The 22,217-nt window shown below is 49.7% G+C and overlaps 1 protein-coding gene across 2 annotated transcripts in view; it reads left to right on the top strand.

Moving 5' to 3' along the window:
* Positions 1-1,226: 1,226 nt before the first annotated feature.
* ANKS6 (ankyrin repeat and sterile alpha motif domain containing 6) overlaps positions 1,227-22,217 on the top strand; it is a 54,740-nt gene continuing 33,749 nt past the window's right edge. For both annotated transcript variants that reach the window (XM_027549744.1, XM_027549743.1), the window contains exons 1-8: positions 1,227-2,510; positions 8,909-9,399; positions 14,134-14,178; positions 14,854-15,058; positions 15,821-15,927; positions 17,552-17,700; positions 19,005-19,203; positions 20,004-20,053. In XM_027549744.1, coding sequence (XP_027405545.1) covers positions 2,164-2,510; positions 8,909-9,399; positions 14,134-14,178; positions 14,854-15,058; positions 15,821-15,927; positions 17,552-17,700; positions 19,005-19,203; positions 20,004-20,053 — 1,593 coding nt within the window. In that variant the 5' untranslated portion in view covers positions 1,227-2,163. The remainder of the gene's footprint in view (positions 2,511-8,908; positions 9,400-14,133; positions 14,179-14,853; positions 15,059-15,820; positions 15,928-17,551; positions 17,701-19,004; positions 19,204-20,003; positions 20,054-22,217) is intronic.

Raw genomic sequence — 22,217 nt, 5'->3', positions numbered from 1 at the left:
TTAAGGTATTTACGTTGTGTTTTCAGACTATGGCACACTTACTACAGTATACTGTAAACATAACTTTGGTATGCGCTGGGAAACCAAAAGTCACGCGACCCGCCTTTCTGCAATGGCTTGGCACCGAACCCACATTATTTCTGATATATCACTGTACCACCTCCAAAACTGCCAAAGTGATTGGCTCTGTCCCCGTTAACTCATCTGCTCAAACATGTTCTATGATTATCCATTAGTCACAGAATAAATCCCTGGTACTGAAGCATTTTGCAATCTGAGCCCTGTGTACTTTCAAGACGTCCCCTCATTTTACTCTTCATCTAAAAGACTCTCTTCCAGCCCACCGGCCCAGACCCTAAGGGCATTACCACCTTCTTTCGATCTACCAAAGCCATGACCCTTATTCCTTCCTCACACCCTCAACCAGTTTTGTTCTGTATTATAATTCTACATACATGACATAGTCCTTTTAACAAACACCTACTCAACATATAGCTTTTTGCTAGACTTTGGGGCCACATCTCACAGTCTATGGGAACCAATTACCCCAGATCAGAATGTTAACCTCTGTTACCGTGATGAATGGGAATGTAGCGTAAAGCAATTTGCTGGCCGGGCTGCTCTTATTAGAATCTTTGTCTTTCCCTCTGCCTGTATTGCACTCTTTCCACATATCAGCGTTACTTGATCACTCAATTCCTTCAGGTCTCTGCGAAAATGTCATCTTTTCAGTGATTTCTTTTCTACCCAATCTATTATAAAACGACATCCCATCCTTTAGTCCATTTACTTGGATTTTGTTACGTTCTGTTTCTTGTTTAAAAACACACCATAATTTAACATACAAGTTACTTACTTGCTTGTACCTGTCTCTTTCCACTGTCAGGCCCAGAATGGCAGGGAATTTTCTTTTCCATTCCCTGAAGTTTCTCCAGCACCTAAAACAGTGCCTGGCACATAGTAGGCACTCAGTAAATACTTCTTGAGATAGAAAGAGAACTGGACTAGATGTCAGAAGACCTGGGTCCCAGTCACAGCTTTCCCGCATGACAGTTGTGTGGCCTTTAGCAAGACATAATGTCTTCAAGCCTTAGTTGTTGTACAGTTGCTAAGTTGTGTCCAACTCTTTGTGACCCCAAGGACTGTACCAGGCCAGTCCTCCCTGTCCCTCACTATCTCCAGAGTTTGCCCAAGTTCATGTCCATTGAGTCCTTGATGCCATCCAACCATCTCATCCTCTGTTGCCCTCTTCTCCTTCTGCCTCAATCTTTCCCAGCATCAGGGTCTTTTCCAATGTGTGGGCTGTTCATATCAGCCTTAGTTACGCTGTAAATTGGAGGTGATAGTCTGGGCCCTTCCCCGTGGCCGACAGCATTGCTGTTAAGGATCAAACAGTGGGTCTCAAACTTCAACGTGCTTTAGAATCACCTAGAGGGCTTAGGATACTAGTGACTGGACTCCATATTCGGTTTCCGATTCAGTAGGTCTGGGTAAGATGAGAAAGCCTGCATTTGTAAAATGTGGCAGATGGTGGTGCTTCAAGAACCACTGATGAAGAGACATGAAGGTACAGGAGGTGCTTGTAACCCTAACGCCTGTCCCAGACAAGAACGGCACTGATGGCCGGGCAGGACACTGTGGGAAGAGAGAGTGGACCCAACTGTACCTTAACTCAGTCAACGACCATTTAGGAGGCGCCGGGTTAGTGCTGGGTGCTGAGGGTCAGTGGCGCGTGCCACAGGCCTATGAGGCTGTGGTCTCAGACCTTGGCCCAGTGATCAGGAACTCGCAACGTTGAGGAGGGCTGGAGAGGCCGCTCCGACCTCCGTATGGGGCAGGAAGTCTCTGGAGCTGCGAGGAGGACCCCAAGCGGGCGCCGAAAACTCAAAGTCGAACTCGCGAGCTCGGCGGGCGGACGCTGCCCGGAGCTTCCCGGAACCCGCGGTCCACCTCCGCCCGGTTCCCCGCCCCCGGTGCGGGCGATTGAGGCGCGCTCTCGCCCCGGGCGCGCGCCGGGCACACAGTAGGCGCGCGCCCCGGCCCTCCGCACACGGCCGGCACACAGTAGGCGCGCGGGCCGGCGGAAGTGGGCGCCGGCGTGCGGTATCCGGGGGCGGAGCTGGCGCGGCCCGCCCGGCAGACAGGCCCGGGCCGCGGGCCGCGATGGGTGAGGGCGGGTTGCCCCCGGCCTTCCAGCTGCTGCTGCGCGCCTGTGATCAGGGAGACACGGAGACTGCGCGGCGGCTGCTGGACCCGGGGGCTGCGGAACCCGCGGAGCGCGGCGTGGAGCCCGAGGCGGGCGCGGAGCCGGCGGGGCCCGAGGCGGCCGGGCCCGGGGCGGCGGCCGGAGCGCCGGTGCCCGTGGACTGCTCGGACGAGGCGGGCAACACGGCGCTGCAGTTCGCGGCGGCTGGGGGCCACGAGCCGCTGGTGCGCTTCCTGCTGCGACGCGGCGCCTCGGTCAACAGCCGCAACCACTACGGCTGGAGCGCGCTCATGCAGGCGGCCAGGTGAGGGGGTCGGGGGTCCCAGGGAGCCTGGGTGGTGTCTAATGACCCCCTGGGCGCGGGGTGGGCTCAGGCGGTCGAACCTGCCCGGCGGCCCCCAGCAGACGCTCCGGGAGGTTAAGAGTGAAGTACTGGTTCGAGAGAGTTGAAATCGTAAACTTTGAGCAGCTAGGGATACGAACTAGAAGCGGACGCGCTTTTTAATAACGTAAAATCAGAATCCTAAAAGCATCGGCCTTTCAAACACAGAATCTGGAGACAGCAAATAGAATCTTAGAGACTTAGAAGCTTAGTGATATTCATTGCAGCAAGGTTTTCCCAAAGAACCAACCTACCCACCCTGGCTTGGTGTTGGGGATGCTGCGGTACCCAGATGAAGTCCCCACGGAAGCGGTGCATTTGCCAGTGGGCGGGCCAGGCAAAGGAACAGACTGCTGGGGGGACAATCTGAGGGAGCTCTTGGAGAACCGACTCAGTTTCAGGAAGTAAGGGAAGCTTTCAGGTAAGGATGAGGTATATATTGTCGAGACCTAAGGATACCTAAGTGTTGACCTGGATAGAGGGAGTGAAAGATGGATGATAGGTGCAAAGGTTTGGAAGCTAAAGTGAAATATGCATTCGTAGGACTGCTAGAATGATGTTGTGGCTGGAAGGGCTTTGGAGTAGTGGGAGATGAGTCTTCTCTGGAGAGAAAGAGGCAGATGCTTGGTGGCAAGGCTGGGAAAAGTGACAGTTCATAAGGGCACTGGGGAGTAATGGAGTGTTCTAGGCAGAGCAAGTGACAGAATGAGATTTATGTTTGGAAAGATCACTTTTACTGCAGTTTGAGGATGGATTGGAGGAGTGAGCTAGAATCAGAAAGTCTGGTTAGGAAGGGATTGCAGCAACCCAGAAAGAGGTGATGGTGGCCTGGACCAGAGCAGAGATGGCTGTGGGAGAGCAAAGAAATGAGTTTGAGATGTATTCAGGAAATAGGATGAACCAGACTTGAAATTCTAGTATAAAGAAACTCTGGGGGGACTTCCCTGGTGGTCCAGTGACTGAGACTTCACACTCCAGTGACTGAGACTTCACAATGCAGGAGGCCCGGGTTCAATCCCTGGTCAGCGAGCCAGTTCCCACATGCCACAACTAAAGATCCTGCGTGCCGCAACTAAGACCCCATGCGGCCAAATAAATAATTTTTTTAAAAAAAGAAGAATCTCTTTTTTTTATATATACTGTGAGGTATACTGTGAGGTCTCACTCCTGTCAGCCATCTACTTAGATCCCACCCAGTTTCTTGGAGAAATTTCCCAAGGAAGGAACAAAGGTCATTTGTAATTTTGGTGAAAGTGAATGTCACTCAGTCCTGTCCAACTCTTTGCGACCCCATGGACTATATAGTCTGTGGAATTCTCCAGACCAGAATACTGGAGTGGGTAGCCGTTCTTTTCTTCAGGGTATCTTCCCAACCTAGGGATCGAATCAGGTCTCCCGCCTTGCAGGTGGATTCTTTACCAGATGAGCCACCAGGGAAGCCCACGAATACTGGAATGGGTAGCCTATCCCTTCTCCAGAGGATCCTCCTGACCCAGGAATTGAACTGGGGTCTCCTGCATTGCAGGTGGATTCTTTACCAGCTGAGCTACTAGGTAATTTTGATGGATATTGCCAAATTGCTCTCAATGCAAGTGTATTACTTTCCAATGGCTGCTGTAACAACTTATTACAAAGCTAGCAGCAACCACATCACTCTGACCCCTGCTTCGTCATCACATTTTCTGACTCCTCTACCTCCCTCTTCCACTTTTAAAGATCGCTTGTGATTCCACTGAGCTCATCTGGATACTCTCTCCATCTCAAGGTCAGCTGATTAATTTCCCCTTTCCCACAGAATTTAACAGGTTCTGGGAATTAGAATCTGGACATCTTTGGGGAACCCATTACTCTGCTGACACAGTAGTGGTACCGGTTTACCCTCCCCGAAACAGTGTCTATGAGTGCCTGTTTTTCTACAACCTGTCCAACAGAGTATATTATTAAACTTTTGGATTTTTGCATCTGATGAATGAAAAATATTTCAGTGTGGCTGTGATTTGCACTTGTTAAACTGAGTGAAGTAAAACATCTTTCCATATGTATGGGCCATTTGATTTTCTCAAAGGCATTGAAATCACAACATTCTTACCCATAATCTTCTCATTATGACCTAGTTATATTTTATTTCTGAGTTCATTTCCAAGTGTCACATGGTTGTTCTAACTTGTATTGCAGGAAAATTTTTATTGTGCATTATTTTCAAATATGTCATTTTCAACTGCTTTGTGATATATCGTCCATGGGCAGTACTGTGCTTTGGTTACCCATACCTTAGCCCTCGGGCATTTATTTCAGTCTATAAACACACCTAGGGAGTGCATCCCAGCTGTAACACTCAGCTGCCCATTCGCATGGGTAATGCAGTGTGTTATGCATCTATCAGTGTGTCAGGCACCCTTTGTCTTAAGACACCTGATTTCTTGCCTGGCACTCTCTGGGGGTGCTCATAATGTCTTTTGGGCTATGGACCTTACTTCTGAGGTTCCCTGTCTCTTTTCGTGGCCCCATCCACTCTTCCAGGCTTTAAAACTCCAGGTAAGTCCTCATTCCAGTACCTGTCTGTGCCATCCTGTCTCTCCTTCCCCTCTGTCTTACTTAGTTCAGGGCACACATTTATAAGTGGCTTCCTACTTCTCTCTCTTCTTCCAAGTGTGCCTTCTGTAATCCCTCCTCTGTAGAGCTTCCAGATCTTTCTGAAATGACTGGTTGTGTGTGTCCCACAGTGGCTCCCTTGGATCAGGATGGCCAAGCACATGGCTGTGTGCTGACACATTCCAGTCTTGTGCTTTTCCTCCATGAAAGTAGACGTGCCTCAGCAATGGTGCTCCCGGCAGCCACCACTTTCAATGAAGTGAGCATCTATTTATTGTCACAGCTCTCTGTGTTCCAGAGCTCATCATTGGATCAGGACCACCAGAGACCCTGTGCCTGGACTGCAGTTGGGTCTCTTGTGAATGTTTCAGCATCAGAGATGGTGTCATTCATGTTTTTTTTTTTTTTTTTCCTGTTCTTAAAACAGCCTTTATTGAGTACTTATTTTGTGTCAAGCTCTGTGCTAAGTGCTGCAAATGAGTGAATTCATTCAGTCTATGCAAAATCTGAGGAAATGCTACTGCTGTCTTCCATTTTACAGATAGAGAATCAAGGCTCAGAGAAGTTAGTTCACTTGTCCAAGGCCACACAGCTACGAATGGATAGAGTCAGATTCACACCTAGGCAGGTGCTCCAGAGCCTGTGCTCCTAGCTATGAGTCCCATAACTCACTGTTTTCCTCTTGGTATTGGCCACAAGGAAGCCACTTGCCAAATTTGCTTAACACTAAAGGGACAGGTTGTGTGGTGTTTATTTTGGCTCCAATTTTACCCTTGACTTCCTTACTTTCTGCCTGCCAGCGTGGCAGAGCTGGCTTCTCCATCCAGGGCTCTCTCAGAGTGGGAATATATGCCAGGTCTTTCAACAGAGGTGTTAATTGCTGAAATTAATTGCTAATCGTAACAGCTGCTCAGAAAGCCCCGAGCTTCCCTATCTTCAGTAATTACCTGTTAGAAAGTTAGCATCCCCCAAATTATCTCAGCCTTCATTGAATCATTTTTTATATTTTCAGCCTAATTTTCAATGGCCTCTTGGGCTACTCCTGAATTCAGAAAGCATCTCGAGTGTCAGCATTCCTGCCTAGATTTAGGCCTTTCCTTCCTCTGTGAGTTTGTTATACCAGAAGAACTGGAGTTTCAGATCTTAGGGTCTAGGTTCAAGTTTTGACTCAATCACTTCCAAATTGAGAGATTCTGGATTATTGCTTTCCATTGTAATCTTCAGATTCCTCATCTGTGAAATACATTATTAGCAGTTTATCTCAGGGCTTACTAAGATCCAATAGATAAAAACAGGACAGTATCTTGTTATCTGCTGCTAGATTTTTATCTCATGCTTGATGACTAAATAGCGTAATCTTTTATAATTATCTAACCAGTTCTTCACGCGAAGAGTTGACTCATTGGAAAAGACTCTGATGCTGGGAGGGATTGGGGGCAGGAGGAGAAAGGGACGACAGAGGATGAGATGGCTGGATGGCATCACTGACTCGATGGACGTGAGTCTGAGTGAACTCCGGGAGTTGGTGATGGACAGGGAGGCCTGGCGTGCTGCGATTCATGGACACGACTGAGCGACTGAACTGAACCAGTTCTTCAGCTGTTTCTGTTGCCTGTTTTGACCATCCTCTTTGGTTATGCCAAGTGTTCATTCACTCATTCAGTTGACAGAATTGCCTGAGCTCTGCTGGAGTGCAGTCTAACAGGAAGACATAATTATAGAAGGAGGGCCCAGGCACATCAGTAAGGGTGAAGACTGGGGATTGTGGGTTTTCAGGTGAGGTGTACCTTAGTTGATGTGGGGGCATCATCTGGAAGCTGCTCAGAGGAGATGGGATCCGAACTGAGTCCTGCAGCAGGATAAAGGATGTGCTTAGTCAAAAAGGACAGGAGGGTCAGAAAGGCAGGATGGCAGAGGCGTGGACAGAGAATAATTGCCCAGTGCAGGTTAGCACGGCCAGAGTACAGCGTGGGAGTTGGGAAGAAATGAGGTTGACAAAGTTGGCAGTCCTTTCCGGGCAGTGGGACGTGGGGCAGTAGCCATGAGATTTAGGCTTGGAGAATATCATCGTGAAGGACAGGCAGGGAGACAGGCTGGGGTTACAGCTCTCTGCCTTTTTGTCAGATTCCGTCCACTCTTGGAGAAGGGGCGGGACAGGCCTGGCCCCCCTGCAGCTGGGGAAGCCAGTTCACCAAGCGCTCCCTTGGCACTCTGCAGGTGGGGTGACCCCGGTGCCGTTAAGGTTCATGGCCCAGAAGGTATTTGTAAGTTCAGAACATTGTTCAGCCTTGGCTCTGCCTCCACAGGGAGGAGGGAGGCCCTGGGTTTAGATGAGACACAAAACCGCTTCCGGAAAGAAGGGAGCGCCACAAGGGATTCATTCAAAAGCTGCCTCACAGATGCAGGCCTCCTGCCGACATTACCGTCTTGTAAAACCTGGCGCGCCGGCGGGGGCGGGGGACGGGGCGGGTGGGGGTGGGGGCCCTTCCAGCTCTGTGCCCAGAGAGTGCACTAGAAAGAGTGTATTTGCAAATACTGCAAAACAGAACTCTTCTGCCCTCTGGTGGCAGAAGGAAGAGATTTTACTGGGAAGAGTCGTCTGTTTTCCTCTTCCTGGTATCAGAGTTGGGTACTTGTCTGTCTCCCCAGCAGGGGAGGTTGCTCAAGTTTCCCTGGAGAGGGTCTGGCCCAGACTAGATTCTCAGCCGCCAGCAAGGGACATTCCAGCCAGCAGGGGGCATCAGGCCTCTGGGGAGAGGTGCCCCAGCCCACCTCTGCTGACCACAGCTATGCCACATCTCTTGGCGTGGGCTCTGTGGGCTTTCTGTGCATGTGTGTTTGGGGCTGGGGAGGGTAGATGTGAGTCAGACTTGGGCCCTGCCCCTGGGGAGTGAGCACAGGCAAAGAGGCAGCTTACCCAGCTCTGAAGCAGAATTGCATGAGCTCTGCCACGCGGGAAGCAGCGAGGTGTGGGGCAGCAGGATTCAGACAGACTGGGGTTCTGACCCTGTGGATTTCGCTCACCAGCTGGGTGACCTTGGCACATTGTGTGATGTAAGAATGTTTAAATGATTCCCATTCTAATAGCTGACATTTATGTAGTGCTTCCTTTGGACAAGCACTGTTCTAGGTGCTTTATGTATATTATATATTTATATATATTAACTCATTTAATCCTCCACAGCTCTTTTAGTAGACACAGTCATATCCCCACTTTAGAGATGAGGAAGTGAAGGCACAAAGAAGTTAAAGTTCTTTGTCCAGGATATGCAGTGGATGGCAGAGCTGGATTCGAAACTATAGACAGGACAGTGTCTCGCCTTTGTGGTGGTGCAGACACAGAGCCAGCAGTGTGCCTAGCACCAGAGGAAGGCCTTTCATTATAAGCAGCTATTACAGCGTGAAAAATTAATGGTTCAATAATTAATAATTTAACAACCGATGTGCTTAGTCACTCAGTCATGTCCAACTCTTTGCGACCCCATGTATTACAGCCTGCCAGGCTTCTCTGTCCATGAGGATTCTCTAGGCAAGAATACTAGAGTGGGTTGCCAATGCCCTCCTCCAGGGGATCTTTCCAATCCAGGGATAGAACCCAGGTCTCCTGCATTGCAGGAGTATTCTTTATTGACTGAGCTACCAGGGAAGCCCTAACAATTTATAATTGACTACATGAGCTTTCTCCTCATCAGGTGTCTTGTGTCACTAATTGTCCATCTCCCTGGCAGATTTGGGCACGTGAGCGTGGCACATCTTCTTTTGGATCATGGGGCTGATGTCAATGCCCAGAACCGCCTGGGGGCCAGTGTACTCACCGTGGCCTCTCGGGGTGGACACCTGGGTGTGGTAAAGCTGCTCCTGGAAGCTGGTGCCTTCGTGGACCATCACAAACCCTCAGGCGAGGGGGACAGCGGGGACGAGCTGCTGGACATCACGGCCCTGATGGCTGCCATCCAGCATGGACATGAGGCTGTGGTGCGTCTGCTGATGGAGTGGGGCGCAGACCCCAACCATGAGGCCCGGACTGTGGGCTGGAGCCCGTTGATGCTGTCAGCACTCATCGGGAAGCTTGGCATGGCTCAGCAGCTGGTGGAGAAGGGGGCCAACCCCGACCACCTCAGTGTGCTAGAGAAGACTGCCTTCGAGGTGGCACTTGACCGCAAGCACAGGGACCTTGCAGACTACCTGGACCCGCTGACCACCGTCAGGCCCAAGACAGGTCAGGCTGTGCCACCACTAACCTACCCCTCATCCCACCATGGCTTCCCAGAGGACCCAGATTTGTGTTTAAACAGCAAAAACCAAGGGTTGCCCAAACAAAAGGGCCTGCAGAAATCATAGTCCAGCCCGGGGGGCAGGGGAACTTAAGACGTGGCATGCAGGTGCCTGGCCCACCCTCCACAGAGTGATCTGTAGCTCTCAGAAGAGCCTGGACTCCTGCACAGCAAGGCCTCTCCCTCCTAACCAGATGATTCTGGTGTAGGACGTTCTGGGACGCTTCTAGAAAGTGGTCAGCAAACTTCTTCTGAGAAGGACCAGATAACAAATATTGTAGGCTTTGTGGGCCGTACAGTGTGTTGTAACTCCTCAGTTTTGCTAGAGTAGAAGCAGCCTACGTGATATGTCAAGGGTGGGTGGGGCTGTGTTCCAGGAAAACTCTAATTCTAAAAACAGGCGTAGGGGCAGGTTTGGCAACCTCAGCTCTTAGGGCACTGTGCCTAACCTCAGCTGCCAATGACCAGTCCCCAAAGACTAATTCACAGAAAATTCAGCCTACTTTTGAGCTGTGTTTTTTCAGCATCTATTAGTGTATCCTGTTTCTTTTTTCTTTTTGCCATCTTTCTGGCATATAAAGAGCTGTCTAAGCACTCCTTAGCAAATCTGCCACAGAACATACCATGTTTTAAAACCCCTAGTTCATCATGTGTAACAGAGCATGTAATGTAGAGTTGCACAGCCACAGTGCCCTCTGTCAGTAATGGGTCTGATTTCTGCATCATTCCTGAGATAGCCCGGGCTGTAAGGCCAGGCTGCAGCATGTGAGCATTTAAGGCTGAAAAGTAAAAATTGAAAGAAAAGGTCTTCAGACAAATTGGCTAAAAAGACTTGAAAGTATTGCAAAGTTTGATACCATCCAGAGAATACACAAATAGTCCCATCAATGAAATTGTAAATCAACTACACTTCAACTTAAAAAAAATTCAAGTGGCCCATTTAAAAAAAAAAGAAAACCCATCAATCAAAAGATATTGCAAATTTGAGAAATGCTTATTAGAAATACACTGTCTGGTCAGAAAACTCTGAAATAAACATGTTGTAAAACCATGCAACGACAGAGAGATGGCAAAAATGGAGAGAACACCAAAACAGAAGGGAAAAAGAAGTAAAGTCTAAGGAAACCTGCCTGAAGCCAGGAGATCTCTTACCTTTGCGTGGATGGGGACAGTGAGGGTCAGAGGAGTAGAGGCTGTTGGAAGCTGTGTGACACTTAGGAGGTAGGGGGTTCCGTGGGAAGAGCATGGGTGTGATCCCACCCAGTCTAGCCTTTGTGGGGCCTCTGGGATCTGGACATGCTTGTAACTCTCTCTTAGCCTCCCTATGTCTCTTGTGTAGAATGGACTCAATGGCAACTACCAGGAGGTCATGAGCAGAAAACAAGCTGGCCTCTGGTGTGCGAGCCCTCTGGCCAGAACATGGCAGTTCAGCATCAGGTCCCGGGCAGAGTTGCAGTTAGAAGTTAGGGCTCCAGTCTCACCCAGGGTGTTTTTCTTGACTCAAGGCCACTGCCCTCGTTTAAAGGCTTTGGGGTGTGATTGTAGCCGAGATGGAAAAGGGAACTGCCTCCTCCCGTCCCTGCTGTGCCTCCACGCCTGACGGGCAGGCTCTTACCTCCCCCTTGGGGAGCATTCATCCATGTTGCAGGTGAGGGAGGTCAGGCTTGGGGTGGGGGTCAAGCGACTTGCTCAAGGCCTCTGCCCTAGAAGTGGGTGGTCGGGGACGTGTGCCCCACCTATGGGTGCTGAGCTGTGCCTCTTGTGCAGCTGATTCCTCCTTCCTCAGATTCCTCCAGCCGGGTTTCTGGGGTCTTAGCTCCCCACGAACCTCCTTACAGACTGCCCTGGCACTCTGGGGAAGCAATGCCCTCTTCTCCTCAAAATGTGGAGGTGCAGACACAGTGGTGGGCGTAGCCAAGGTCACCCTCTACCTGGCTCCACCTGGACGTGACTGTGCTGGCTGAGAGACCTTGACCAGTTGCCTCCATTCTCCAAGTTTCCATTTTGTCTTCCGTAAGTGAGGTCCCCTGCCTCCCAGGACCACTGCGAGAATCAAATGAGGCCACCCCAGCCCAGAGAGAGCACGTGAGAGATGCCAGCAGCTGCCGTCACCTGTTACCTTTGCTGTCGTAACTGACAGGACCAGGTCACGGTTACGAGCAGACTTCCCTGTTGAGCAGACATGCGTTTGAGGCTCAGCTCTCACTTTGTGGCTGGGAGGCCTCGGCATGTTCATTGTCCCTCTAGGACTCCAATGTCCTCTTTCATAAAACAGGTGTAACGAATGCACTTGCCTTGTGAGGTCCCTTGAGCAGTAGGAAGATAATGCTGGTAGTACCCCAGAATACCCTGGAGCCTGGCACATAGAGAGCAGTGAGTGGAAGCTACCAAAGTGGATTTGTGTTCACCATTCGTTCATTCCAGTATTCTGCAAGTATTTGTTGACTGCCAATGTACCAGGTACCATTCTAGGCCCCAGTGAACAAACCAGATCCAACCTCTGCCCTTGAGGACCTTGGCTTCTGGAGGAGAGACAGGCAAGAAGTAGGAAATAAGCATGTTAAATAAGTTACATAGTAAGGTAGTGGTAAGTACTGTGGTGAGGAAGAAAACGGGGGCGAGGTGGAGGATTTGGGAGCAGTGGAGGTACTGGGTGGTGCAGGCCACCATGTGAAGCAGGTCATTGGGTGGCCCCCGAGAGGAGCTGGGAGTTCAGCTGAGTTGCAGGAGCTGAGAAAGTGCTCCATTTTCAGGCTCTCAGAGAAGAGCCTTCAAAAGAGCCATGTTACTAATAATGACAGATTATTAAACAAATAGTATTTGACCCCAGTTCTTTTTGTGAGGTGCTAGGAAACCACCCCCCGCCCCCACCCCGCCATCAGGGCCTTGGAGGCTCCCAGCTCTCTCCCTCACATTAGCTGCAGGAAAGGGTACCCTTGAGGCTGTGATCGTCACTGTGACACCCTCCTCACCCTCACTGTGATCATTCCCTGGGCTGTGGAGGGGTCCTTGGAGTTGCTCTGATATTGATGCAATAATTGGAGCCCAGAATGAGGAAGGGACCAGCCCAGGGTCAGCTGGCATCGAGCATAGCTGCTCCAGCCTCCTGAGGTCAGGCTAGACTGTCATTGATTCGTTTGTACCAGATGGTTGCTTAGCAACCAACACTAGGCCCAGTTGACACATTCTTTTCTGTCAAAGAGTCTTGGCTGTGGCCTATAGCAAATTAGACTCTTCAATACTTAAAGGAATGAGACATATTTTTTTAATGAAGTTTCATAATCATTTCTTTATAGTATCTCAAAGGCAGAATTAGGCACTTGGTTCCATGGCCCTGTCTATACTTTGCTATAAGTGCCTTGTAGTTAACTGGTGCCCTTTCTGGGGTGAGTGCTGGTCACTAGGAAAGATAACAAAAATCACTGTTTGTGTGGTGGTGGTGGTTTAGTCGCTAAGTTGTGTCTGACTCTTGCAGTCCCGTGGAATATAGCCTGTCAGGCTCCTCTGTCCATGGGATTCTCCAGGCAAGAACATTGGAGTGGGTTGCCATTTCCTTCTCGAAGGTATCTTCCCTACCCAGGAATCAAACCTGGGTCTCCTGCATTGCAGGCAGATGATTTACCAACTGAGCTAAGAGGGAAGCTGTTTGTATAGAGCTTAAAAATTTCTGGAGTGTTTTCCCATCTATATTATCCACCCCTGCAACCACCGCCTGCTCTCCATGTTAGCATGTTGTCTGCATTATCAGTGATAAGGAGACACATCTCTCTGGGAATACGTGGATCCAGACACCCTGGCTCCAGACTCCTTGTGCCACTCTGCACCTTCTTCCAGCTGCTGGTGGAGGCCGATCAAGACCAGGGATGTGGCCCAGAGTCACAGGTTTTCTCCTGCAGCTGCTCTGACCTCTGGTATTAGTCAAAGGAAGTCCTGTGTTGGCTCTTACCAGCGAGAAGACTAGTCGTGAGGGTGGCTACTTTCTGACAGGAGGGAGCAGGTTACCCACTAGCTCTAGCTTCAAGGAGGGTGATGGAGAACAGATAAGGAAGGGGCTGGCATTGGGTGGGTGCAGCGAGGCCTAGCATGAAGATATCAGATGGGAGCATCTGCAGGTTTGGGTCATAGGTGACCTTCAGAATCACTCAGATGGCTGCTTATTTGGGAAAGAAAGCAAATATTAGCATTGGCAACCATGACCTCCTCTGGGCTTAGCTGCCCAGTGTCTTAGGTATTAGAATGAAAACCTGCTCTGGAATTACTTCATGGTTGTACATTTACTTTTTAGAATAAAAGAATCATTGTTTCTTCTTAAAATCTTCATAGGAATACAGACTTTCCCAAGACTATACTTTTCTATTATATCTGAGAAAGGACATTCCAAAATTTGGAATGCCTAAAAAAGACTGCTTTATGAGTTGTGGGATCCGGAAATAGTCTGCTTATTCATGTTTTCCGGGCCAGATGACCTCCCACAGTCTGTCTCTGAAGCGTTTTCAGACAGTCTGATGATAACCCTTCCAGAAGGGCTGCTGGAGTTAGTCCATTACCTAGGTCTCTGATTAGATTGCTTGTGAAAAGTAAATCATTTTTAAAGGTGGGCTGGGTCGTTACACCCTTGTGACTTTTCTGTTATTTTACACTTTTCCGTGGTTAACTTTTAAAAATCTTTGTTTACCCAGATGAGGAGAAAAGGCGACCTGATATTTTCCACGCGTTAAAAATGGGTAAGCGCTTTAGAAAATCTTTTTGGGTATTTAAGAATACAGTACTGTTTCTCCCAAACTAATATTGATAGTCCTTTTCAGGCCACCCAGAGTATTTGAGGAAGACACAGGTGTTTTGCTGTTTCCTGACTCTGGTTTCACCCAGGGAGGTTCAGACCCTGGAGGCTGGTAGTTATGGTGCTTTGCACACAACTTACAGATTGTTTTCTCAGGCCCCCTCTGCTTCTCCTGCTAGACCCTGTGGCTATGTCCTAACTTTTACTTACCTCTGAAATGCTGGCTGCCTACTCCACTCTCTTTGTAATAAAGAACTATTTAGTAGAATTGCCTCTCCTGAAACAGACCTCCACCTCCAGGAAGCCCACCCTGATCCTCACCTTTTAGGGAGACCTGGGCTCTCTTTCTGCATGTGCATTGCCCCTCATCATCACTCTTCTCTTAAGATATCAATAACGCGTCTCTCTTTCAGTAAAGCTATTTGCGTGCTTGCCTCCATCCCTTGTAGACTGAAGGATTGGAGAGTAGGGGCTACCTCTGACTCATCTTTATAGCCCCTGCGAGGTGCAGCCACCCAGTACAGAGGCCAGCTCAGCACATTTGTTATGGGAAGCCACTGGGTAAATCATCCTGCAGTGCCAGGCCCGTGGATCACCGGGACTTCTGCTTCTTTGGCAGGAAACTTTCAGCTGGTCAAAGAGATTGCTGATGAAGACCCCAACCATGTGAACCTGGTTAACGGGGATGGGGCCACCCCACTGATGCTGGCAGCTGTCATGGGACAGCTGCCTCTGGTGCAGCTGCTGGTGGAGAGGCATGCCGACGTGGACAAGCAGGACAGTGCCCACGGCTGGACAGCCCTCATGCAGGCTACCTACCATGGGTCAGTGCCAGCCCCGTCCCCTCATCAGGGAGCCTAAGAGGGTGCCCTGGGCTGAAATTGGGTGCCTGATGGATTGCTGGTCCTGAGATGCTGCAGATAAGCACCCTGCCCATTGTGAAGATGCTGAGACACTCAAAACGGTGCAGGCTTGGTCTGTCCTGCATTCCTACCCTTTGTGTCCAGATTTCCTATTGCCTCGGCAGTGTTACCTGGTGCTTCCGCATCCCTTCTCATCCATTCACCCCTCTTCCTTCCTGGATGCCTCCTCCTTGGGGCAGGCTGACCAAGGGGCAGGGATTTGCACATAGCCTTGCACTTGATCAGTGGTGATCTGATTCCAAATTAGGGGCTCCGTCCTTGCCCCACTTCAGGTGATCAGAGCACTCTCCTGTGTCCTCTGAAAGTGATTTTCTTCCTCATTTGATCCTCAGACTTCCACATCAAAGACTCTGGCCTGCCGGAGGACTTCAATCAGGTCCCAGTGAGGGGCAGGAGGGATGGGGTCTGTGTGTGGTCCTGGGAGCCGGTGGTTTGGGGGCAGAGCCTTGTGTTTTCATTTTATTCATGGAAGGAGCACTCAGGCTTTGATTTCTGTCATGACTGCCCGCAGGGTAGGGAACAAGGGCTGGGAGACAGCTTTCCGAGCCCTCTTTCACGTGCACGGATGCTGCTGGAGTTAAAGCCACCGCTCTTGTTGCCCAGGAGCAAGGCCACATTTTCCCTTTCAGCAGGTCTCACTCAGGCTTTTTCTTTCTTCCACAGGAACAAAGAGATTGTCAAATATCTGCTAAACCAAGGAGCTGATGTTACTCTTCGTGCAAAAAATGGGTACACAGCCTTTGACCTAGTGATGCTGCTGAGCGATCCTGGTGGGTTGTTTTAGGAAAAGCGTTTTAAACCTGCTGGGTTTTCTGGCTGGGAATCCAGATCATCCCCTGTGTGTAAGCACTTGCGTATTCAAGGCAGAAGCCACTGTCAAGCCCCCAGAGCTCCCCACAGAGCCTCAGGCAAGTCTTCACTTCTCCCAAGTGAAGGCCATTGGGGAGAATGGGCACAGCTGGGACTGGCTAGTCCCTGAGGCCTCTTCTGGCTCCAGCCTTCCAGGAGTCTCCAGGCAGGAAGGCCTTGGCCATCCACACAAATCCTGGAATGGTATCTGTGCCTCTTAGCTGGAAACTGAGTGACTCAGGAGGAAACAGGCCCCTGTGGACAAGGAGAATAGACAAGCAGGGACCGCCTTGGCTTATTGTGTAGGTGGAAGCTCCAGGTCAAGGGTCTTGTCAACATTACTAACCCCCAGCTAGCACCTGCTAGGACCTTGGACCCTCTGCCACTTTGACAGGCCTTCCTCTGGAACCTGTGGCCTCCCGTTAGCTAACTCAAGGGGTAAGGGGTCTCTCCTGGGACCCCCAAGTTTTAGCCCAGAGAGGGAGAAGCTGGAAGGCTCTTCTGACCTAACAGCCTCTGAGTCCTGAGCTGGATCCTACCCTGCTGACTTGGGGAGGGGAGGATTCTGCCTCCTCGAGTGGAGGGGCTCCCGCTGCCTCTCAGTATGGGGGCAGCAGGCCAAGTGCCCTTCCTCACTGCCAGCACAACCACCCCCTCACCCTCCCCTCCTGTGGGACCCCCTTGTCACAGATACATGCTGGTTCCATCTTATCCTCGCAGAGAGGATGTGCCCAGGAGTAACTGACCCTGGCTGGAGAGGTGGGCCCTCCACGCAGGTCGCATGGTCTCTCTCCTTGCGTGTAGTCTGCCAGGGACCCTGGACTGCATCGCACCCAGGCTTTTCTCCAACAGCTTTATCTCTTCTACTGTGTCTCTTCCTTCCCTCCATTCATCCTCCCTGCCTTTCCCAATAAAACAACCTACCCCAGTGGATTTTTTTTCCTAGTGGGTTTTCAAATGAAGTTTTTGCCTGAAATTTTCAAAGAGACACATGCTGGAGAGAAAAAAAAAAAAGCAACAGTCAAGAGAAAAGCATATTCATAGTTCATAGTATTTTTTTCTCAATTCTGCTTGTTGCTTTTTTAATAGCCTAGTTGAGTTAATAATAACAACTAATGCTACTTAATTTTCTTAAGCACTTACCATATGTTAGGAATTCCCTCAGGTCCTTCAGACACCTTTATGTGGTGGGTACTGTCACCCCTTGATTGACCTGCAGTTACACAGCCTGGGAGAACAGAGGCAGAATTCCAACTTCAGTCATCTGGCTGTAGAGCCTCTACTTTTTAAACACTTCACCCCTCTGCCCTCCTGGTAGGACAGGGCATCTGCTTTTTATTTCTGTTTAAGTGGATTAAACCCTGCTGCCATGTGCGCCCCTTCTGAAGAGCCAGTGGAGAGGCAGGGGCACCTGGATCCTGGAGTAACACAGGCGCTGGCACTGCGGGACTGAGTTCTCAGGCTGCTGGGGGTCGTCTTGAGACCCCTGTCCCCATGGCCCAACAGACATATTTGCAGGTAAAAGGCTGCCTTTTGTGTCCATAGACACGGAACTTGTTCGACTGCTGGCATCTGTCTGCATGCAGGTGAATAAAGACAAAGGCCGGCCCAGCCACCCACCACCTCTGCCCCACTCGAAGGTCCGACAGCCCTGGAGTGTCCCGGTGCTGCCTGATGACAAAGGCGGGCTCAAGGTTTGCCTTTTCCTGTCTTGAAGAGCATCAGAGAGCCATGCCTGGATAGGTGAAGCGGGAAGATGCTTGCCACTTCCTCATTACCCAGAGCTGCTTTAGGACAGGGTAACAAGTAGGGTTAACAGTAGGGGCAGGAAGTAAACTGGAGGTGAGCAGTAAGGAACGGTGGTGACCAGGGAAAACGGAGGTGATCGTAGCCACTTAGTGGCAGTAGTGGCTGCTTGCAAGTGTGTGGGTCCATGTTGCTACATCTTCCCTTCGTTTTCAGGAGAAACTAAAACCCCAGATTTTGATGCAGAAATGCAATTTATAAATGTAGAGAATGGTTAACATTTTTTGCATGATGTAGTGCTGAGCTGGCTAGCCTCGAACACCTCTCCTCCCTGGCCATCTGTCTGTGGCCTGTGCTTCAGTGTGGACAGTATTTGCTGACTGCACATTCTAGGGCCTGTCTGTGGTCCACAGGCCCCCATCAGCTGCTACTGGAAGCCCCAGAAACCAAGCTCCAGCCGCTTATTTCTAAACTGCAAGTTGAATGTTTCTCTTTGAATGTCTTATCCTCCCAGCCCTGCTCTGCTTGTTGAAAATCAAAATTATTTTTTCCCTTTTCCTGGCTGGGGTTCCAACACTTTCTCAGATCTGCAGACTTGGCATTCTTCTCATGTCTGTTGCTCACCCAAGGCCCTGGATCCTTCCTCTCAGTGTTGTTTGCATAGATCTCGTCATCCTTGCCTTACTGCCATCTCTGTAGACCAGGGCCTCGCAGCCTCCCTTTGGTGCCATGCCAGTAACCTCTGAGCTCTCGTGGGGTTGTGTAGATGCCCTGGGGGTGGCACCTGTCCTCTCTCTAGGTGAAGAGGCATCAGCTGCAGGAGCAGATGGCCCAGGCCTTGGAGTGGACAACCTGATAGCTCTCACATTGTTACTGGAATAGGGGGAAGGAGGTTATGTAGCTTGAGATGTTAAGGTGTTTGGTGTTGCCTCTGTGTCCATCTGTCCATCCCTCTTGGACTCTAAGATGTCCAGCAAGTCGACATGGCTGGGTCTCTGTGTCTCAGACTGTGTAATGAGGAGATTGATGTAGGGTGTTAGCAAATTTGGTTCCCTGCCACCTCCAGACTATTGGAAAGGCCCTCTGCAGGCTGGGTCAGGAAGGATTTGGAGAGAACTAAGGGTACTGTGGTTGATGGGTAATGCCTTCAGTGGGCCCAGGAGAGGGGAGGTGGGGCACGTGTGGAGGGTGGTTGCTCTCCCTGGGCTCGGTATTGTTAGGGCTTGACCTCTGCTCTGCATTCCCTTGGCAGTCCTGGTGGAACCGAATGTCTAATCGGTTCCGGAAGCTTAAACTGATGCAAACACTGCCGCGTGGGCTGTCCAGCAACCAGCCATTGCCTTTCTGTGATGAGCCAGAGCCAGCACTGGACTCCACAATGAGGGCGGCACCCCTGGACAAGACCAGCCGCTCTGGGCTCCCCGATGTGGCCCCCATGACCAAAGACAATGGTAAGAAAAAGTTGCATGTGTGGTAGGATTTCCAGAATGGTCAAAGCCTGAACCTCTTTGCCCTCTTCCTCTGCCCTTCATCCCCACTCCTGGGCTGATGGCAGAGAGATGATGATGTTGGGATGTGACACTGGCGCAGAATGGCCAGTTTGGTGAAGACTTAAGGGACAGAAGTTCATCTAAGGGACTGACTGCTAAGGGTAGAATGGGGAGGCTGGCAGCAAATCCGGGCTTCCTGTCCTGCATGCCCTGTTGAGAAACCTTTGGCCAGTCACTGTCTCTCCCTAGCCTTTGATAGGAGATTTTCCTTCTTGCCAAATGTGATTGGTCTGCACCCACCAGCAGTGTTTTGAAGTAGAATGAGTTACTAGGGTTGGAGTGGGGATAGTGAACTCCCCACCACTGGAGATAGTCAACAGCTTGGATGACTTTGCCAGGGCACTGAAGAAGATTCCCACACTGGAAAACTGATTAGGTCAGATCCGTTCTAACAGTCCGACTCTCCATACCTGGACTAGTTCCTTGGGTACCATTGTTTGAGACAGACTATTGAGCTCGACATACCACTGTCTGACCCAGCATGACAATGGTTTATGGAAAAGCTGCAAACACACTCTAAGATAGCTTTTAAATGCTTCTTTTCTCTTCAAGTATTGAATACCAATTATTATTAAATATTTAATCACTCAAGAGAGTTGGTTTTCCAGGATGAAGGCTGACCTGGTCACCTGTCCTCATGCTGTGAATTCGTTGTGGTTGGGGGAGGGGGTCATTTCAGGAAACTTCCATTTGTTTCTCAGGTACTGGGAGCACAAGAGGAGAAAAGGAAGATGTGTTATTGACAACCATGGTGAGTGTGGGGCTTTTCTAAAAGCATTTCAGATCTCTTCCAATCGTTAGTGGATTGACTTATAAGGAGGGATGTGGTCACATTTGTCTTTCTTTGTGGTGGTTACAGATGGGGTCGATGTCAAAATGTTTAGCAATGGGTATATCTCTGGCACCAAGGAATCAGAATAGATGCCAGCCCTAAATTCTGGGTAGGGCTGTGCTGGTACTTAGCAGCCAGGGCTAAGCCCTGATCATGTTATCAGGGAGGTAGCACTGAGTACAGGGGCCGTGTCAGGGGAGGAACTGATGGTGACATTGGACTTACCATTTTATGGAGAGCCAAGGAGACAGGAGTCAAAGAAGAGAGTATATTTCCAGCTTCAGAGAGGCCGCAGTGTCTTCATCTATAAATTAGAAATGTATCAGTTTTAGGTTCAGCTGTGAGTAACAAAATCCCCGAATGATTGGCATAAATTTGACAGGATATTTAAAGTAAGTGAAGTTCAAGACTGGTTCATTGATCCATAGAATTAGAGATCTGGGTTCCTTTTACCTGTTGGTCTCCCTGGCATGGCTTCTACTACCAAGGTTACCTCTTGGTCTGAGATGGCTGCCAGAGCTCCATCCGTTACTGCTTCATTCCAGCTGACAGCAAAGATGACTGGAGAAGAGGTGACCATGGGCACAGGCCAGGTGTCTGTAAAGAAGTTTCCTGGAAATTCACACATCACTTTTTGCGAACATAAAATGGGCCAGAATTTAGTCACATGGCCCATTCACACTGCATAGAAGTCTTTGTTCCAAGTTGGTCATGTGCTTATCTATCAGGCATGTCTGTGAAGGAGATATGGAGGATGGATATTAGGCAATAGCTAGCCTTCTCTTCCGTAGGAGATGCTATCCCTCATGGTTGTGGTTTTTAAGTATAATCTCCAGGAAGATCTTAACATAACGTCTGACCCAGAGTGAACTCTTATTTATCTGCTGTGTGACCTTGGATGTGTTACCTCACTTCTCTGGGCTTCATTTCTCTTCTCTGAAATGAGAGTCTCCTGGTTGGAGTTGGGCTCAAGTCCCTTTAACTCTGAGGCCCTAATCTGGAGGCTGGCCAGGAGAGGGCAGTGTTGGAGAGAAGAAGGAAGCAGAGGTGCCCCCAAAGAACTAAGCTACCCCAGGATCTTTGGGGCCCTGATGGGGTCTGTCTGCTCTGCCCTGCTGTGAGATAGGTATAAATTGGTATCTGCACACTGACCGTGGGACTTACAACATTGGATAATGTTATTAAATAGCAATAATTGCTTTCAGTATGTAGACAGAAATTATCTTATTGAATTTTTGGAAGATGCAGTAAAGTATAAAGAAAAAATTGCCCTTGGTCACACATCCAGATATAATCATGATTGACATTTTGTGTCATATATCTTTTGAGTATTTTTCCTAATCATTTTTTTGTATCTGTGAATATGATATCATGCTATATATAATAAACAAATACTTAGCACAGCACTAAATATGTACCAGCCAAATGCTTATTAAGTATTTGTTGCAGTTTGCATATATTCACTCACCTATATCCCAAAAAACCATGCCAGGTCAGGCACTTTTATTGTTGTTCAGTGTCTAAGTCATGTCCGACTCTGTGACCTCATGGACTGTGGCACGCCAGACCTCCCTATCACTGTCTCCCGGAGTTTGCCCAAGTTCATGTCCATTGAGCCGGTGATGCACTGTTATCTTCCCCCATTGTGCTGAACCTGCTGTACTAACAGTTTGTCATGACCATCTTTTCTGTGTCAGAAACACTCTTTGGCCCCAACGCATCCAATGATTAAATGATGTAACATTCCATCATCTCTTTATCCAAGATTGACCTGCTGGACTTTGGGGTTCCTAGTTTTTGTTTTCACAGCTCTGATGAATTATCCTTATGCCGATGAAGTTGTTGAGGTCCAGAGGGGTCGGCCCTTATTCACGGACTCTCAGAAAAGAAGGACAGTGCCTGGATGGGAACCCAGGAGGCTCCCCACTTCCCATCTTGTTGCTCTCCTGTCCCACCTCCTTATGCCCTGTAGAGGGCGGCGGTGTGCCCACCTGCCTGGTGGCAGATGGAGGATGGCCAGGGTGCTCTGCTGAGTAGGCGTTTGCAGCCATCCTTGCGGAGATGCCCGCCTGCCTGGCTCCCG

The sequence above is a fragment of the Bos indicus x Bos taurus genome, chromosome 8, assembly GCF_003369695.1.
Source record: "Bos indicus x Bos taurus breed Angus x Brahman F1 hybrid chromosome 8, Bos_hybrid_MaternalHap_v2.0, whole genome shotgun sequence".
In the NCBI taxonomy this organism is placed as follows: Eukaryota; Metazoa; Chordata; class Mammalia; order Artiodactyla; family Bovidae; genus Bos; species Bos indicus x Bos taurus.
Note: the sequence above shows the minus strand (reverse complement) of the source record. Positions and strands in the feature narration are given on the sequence as shown.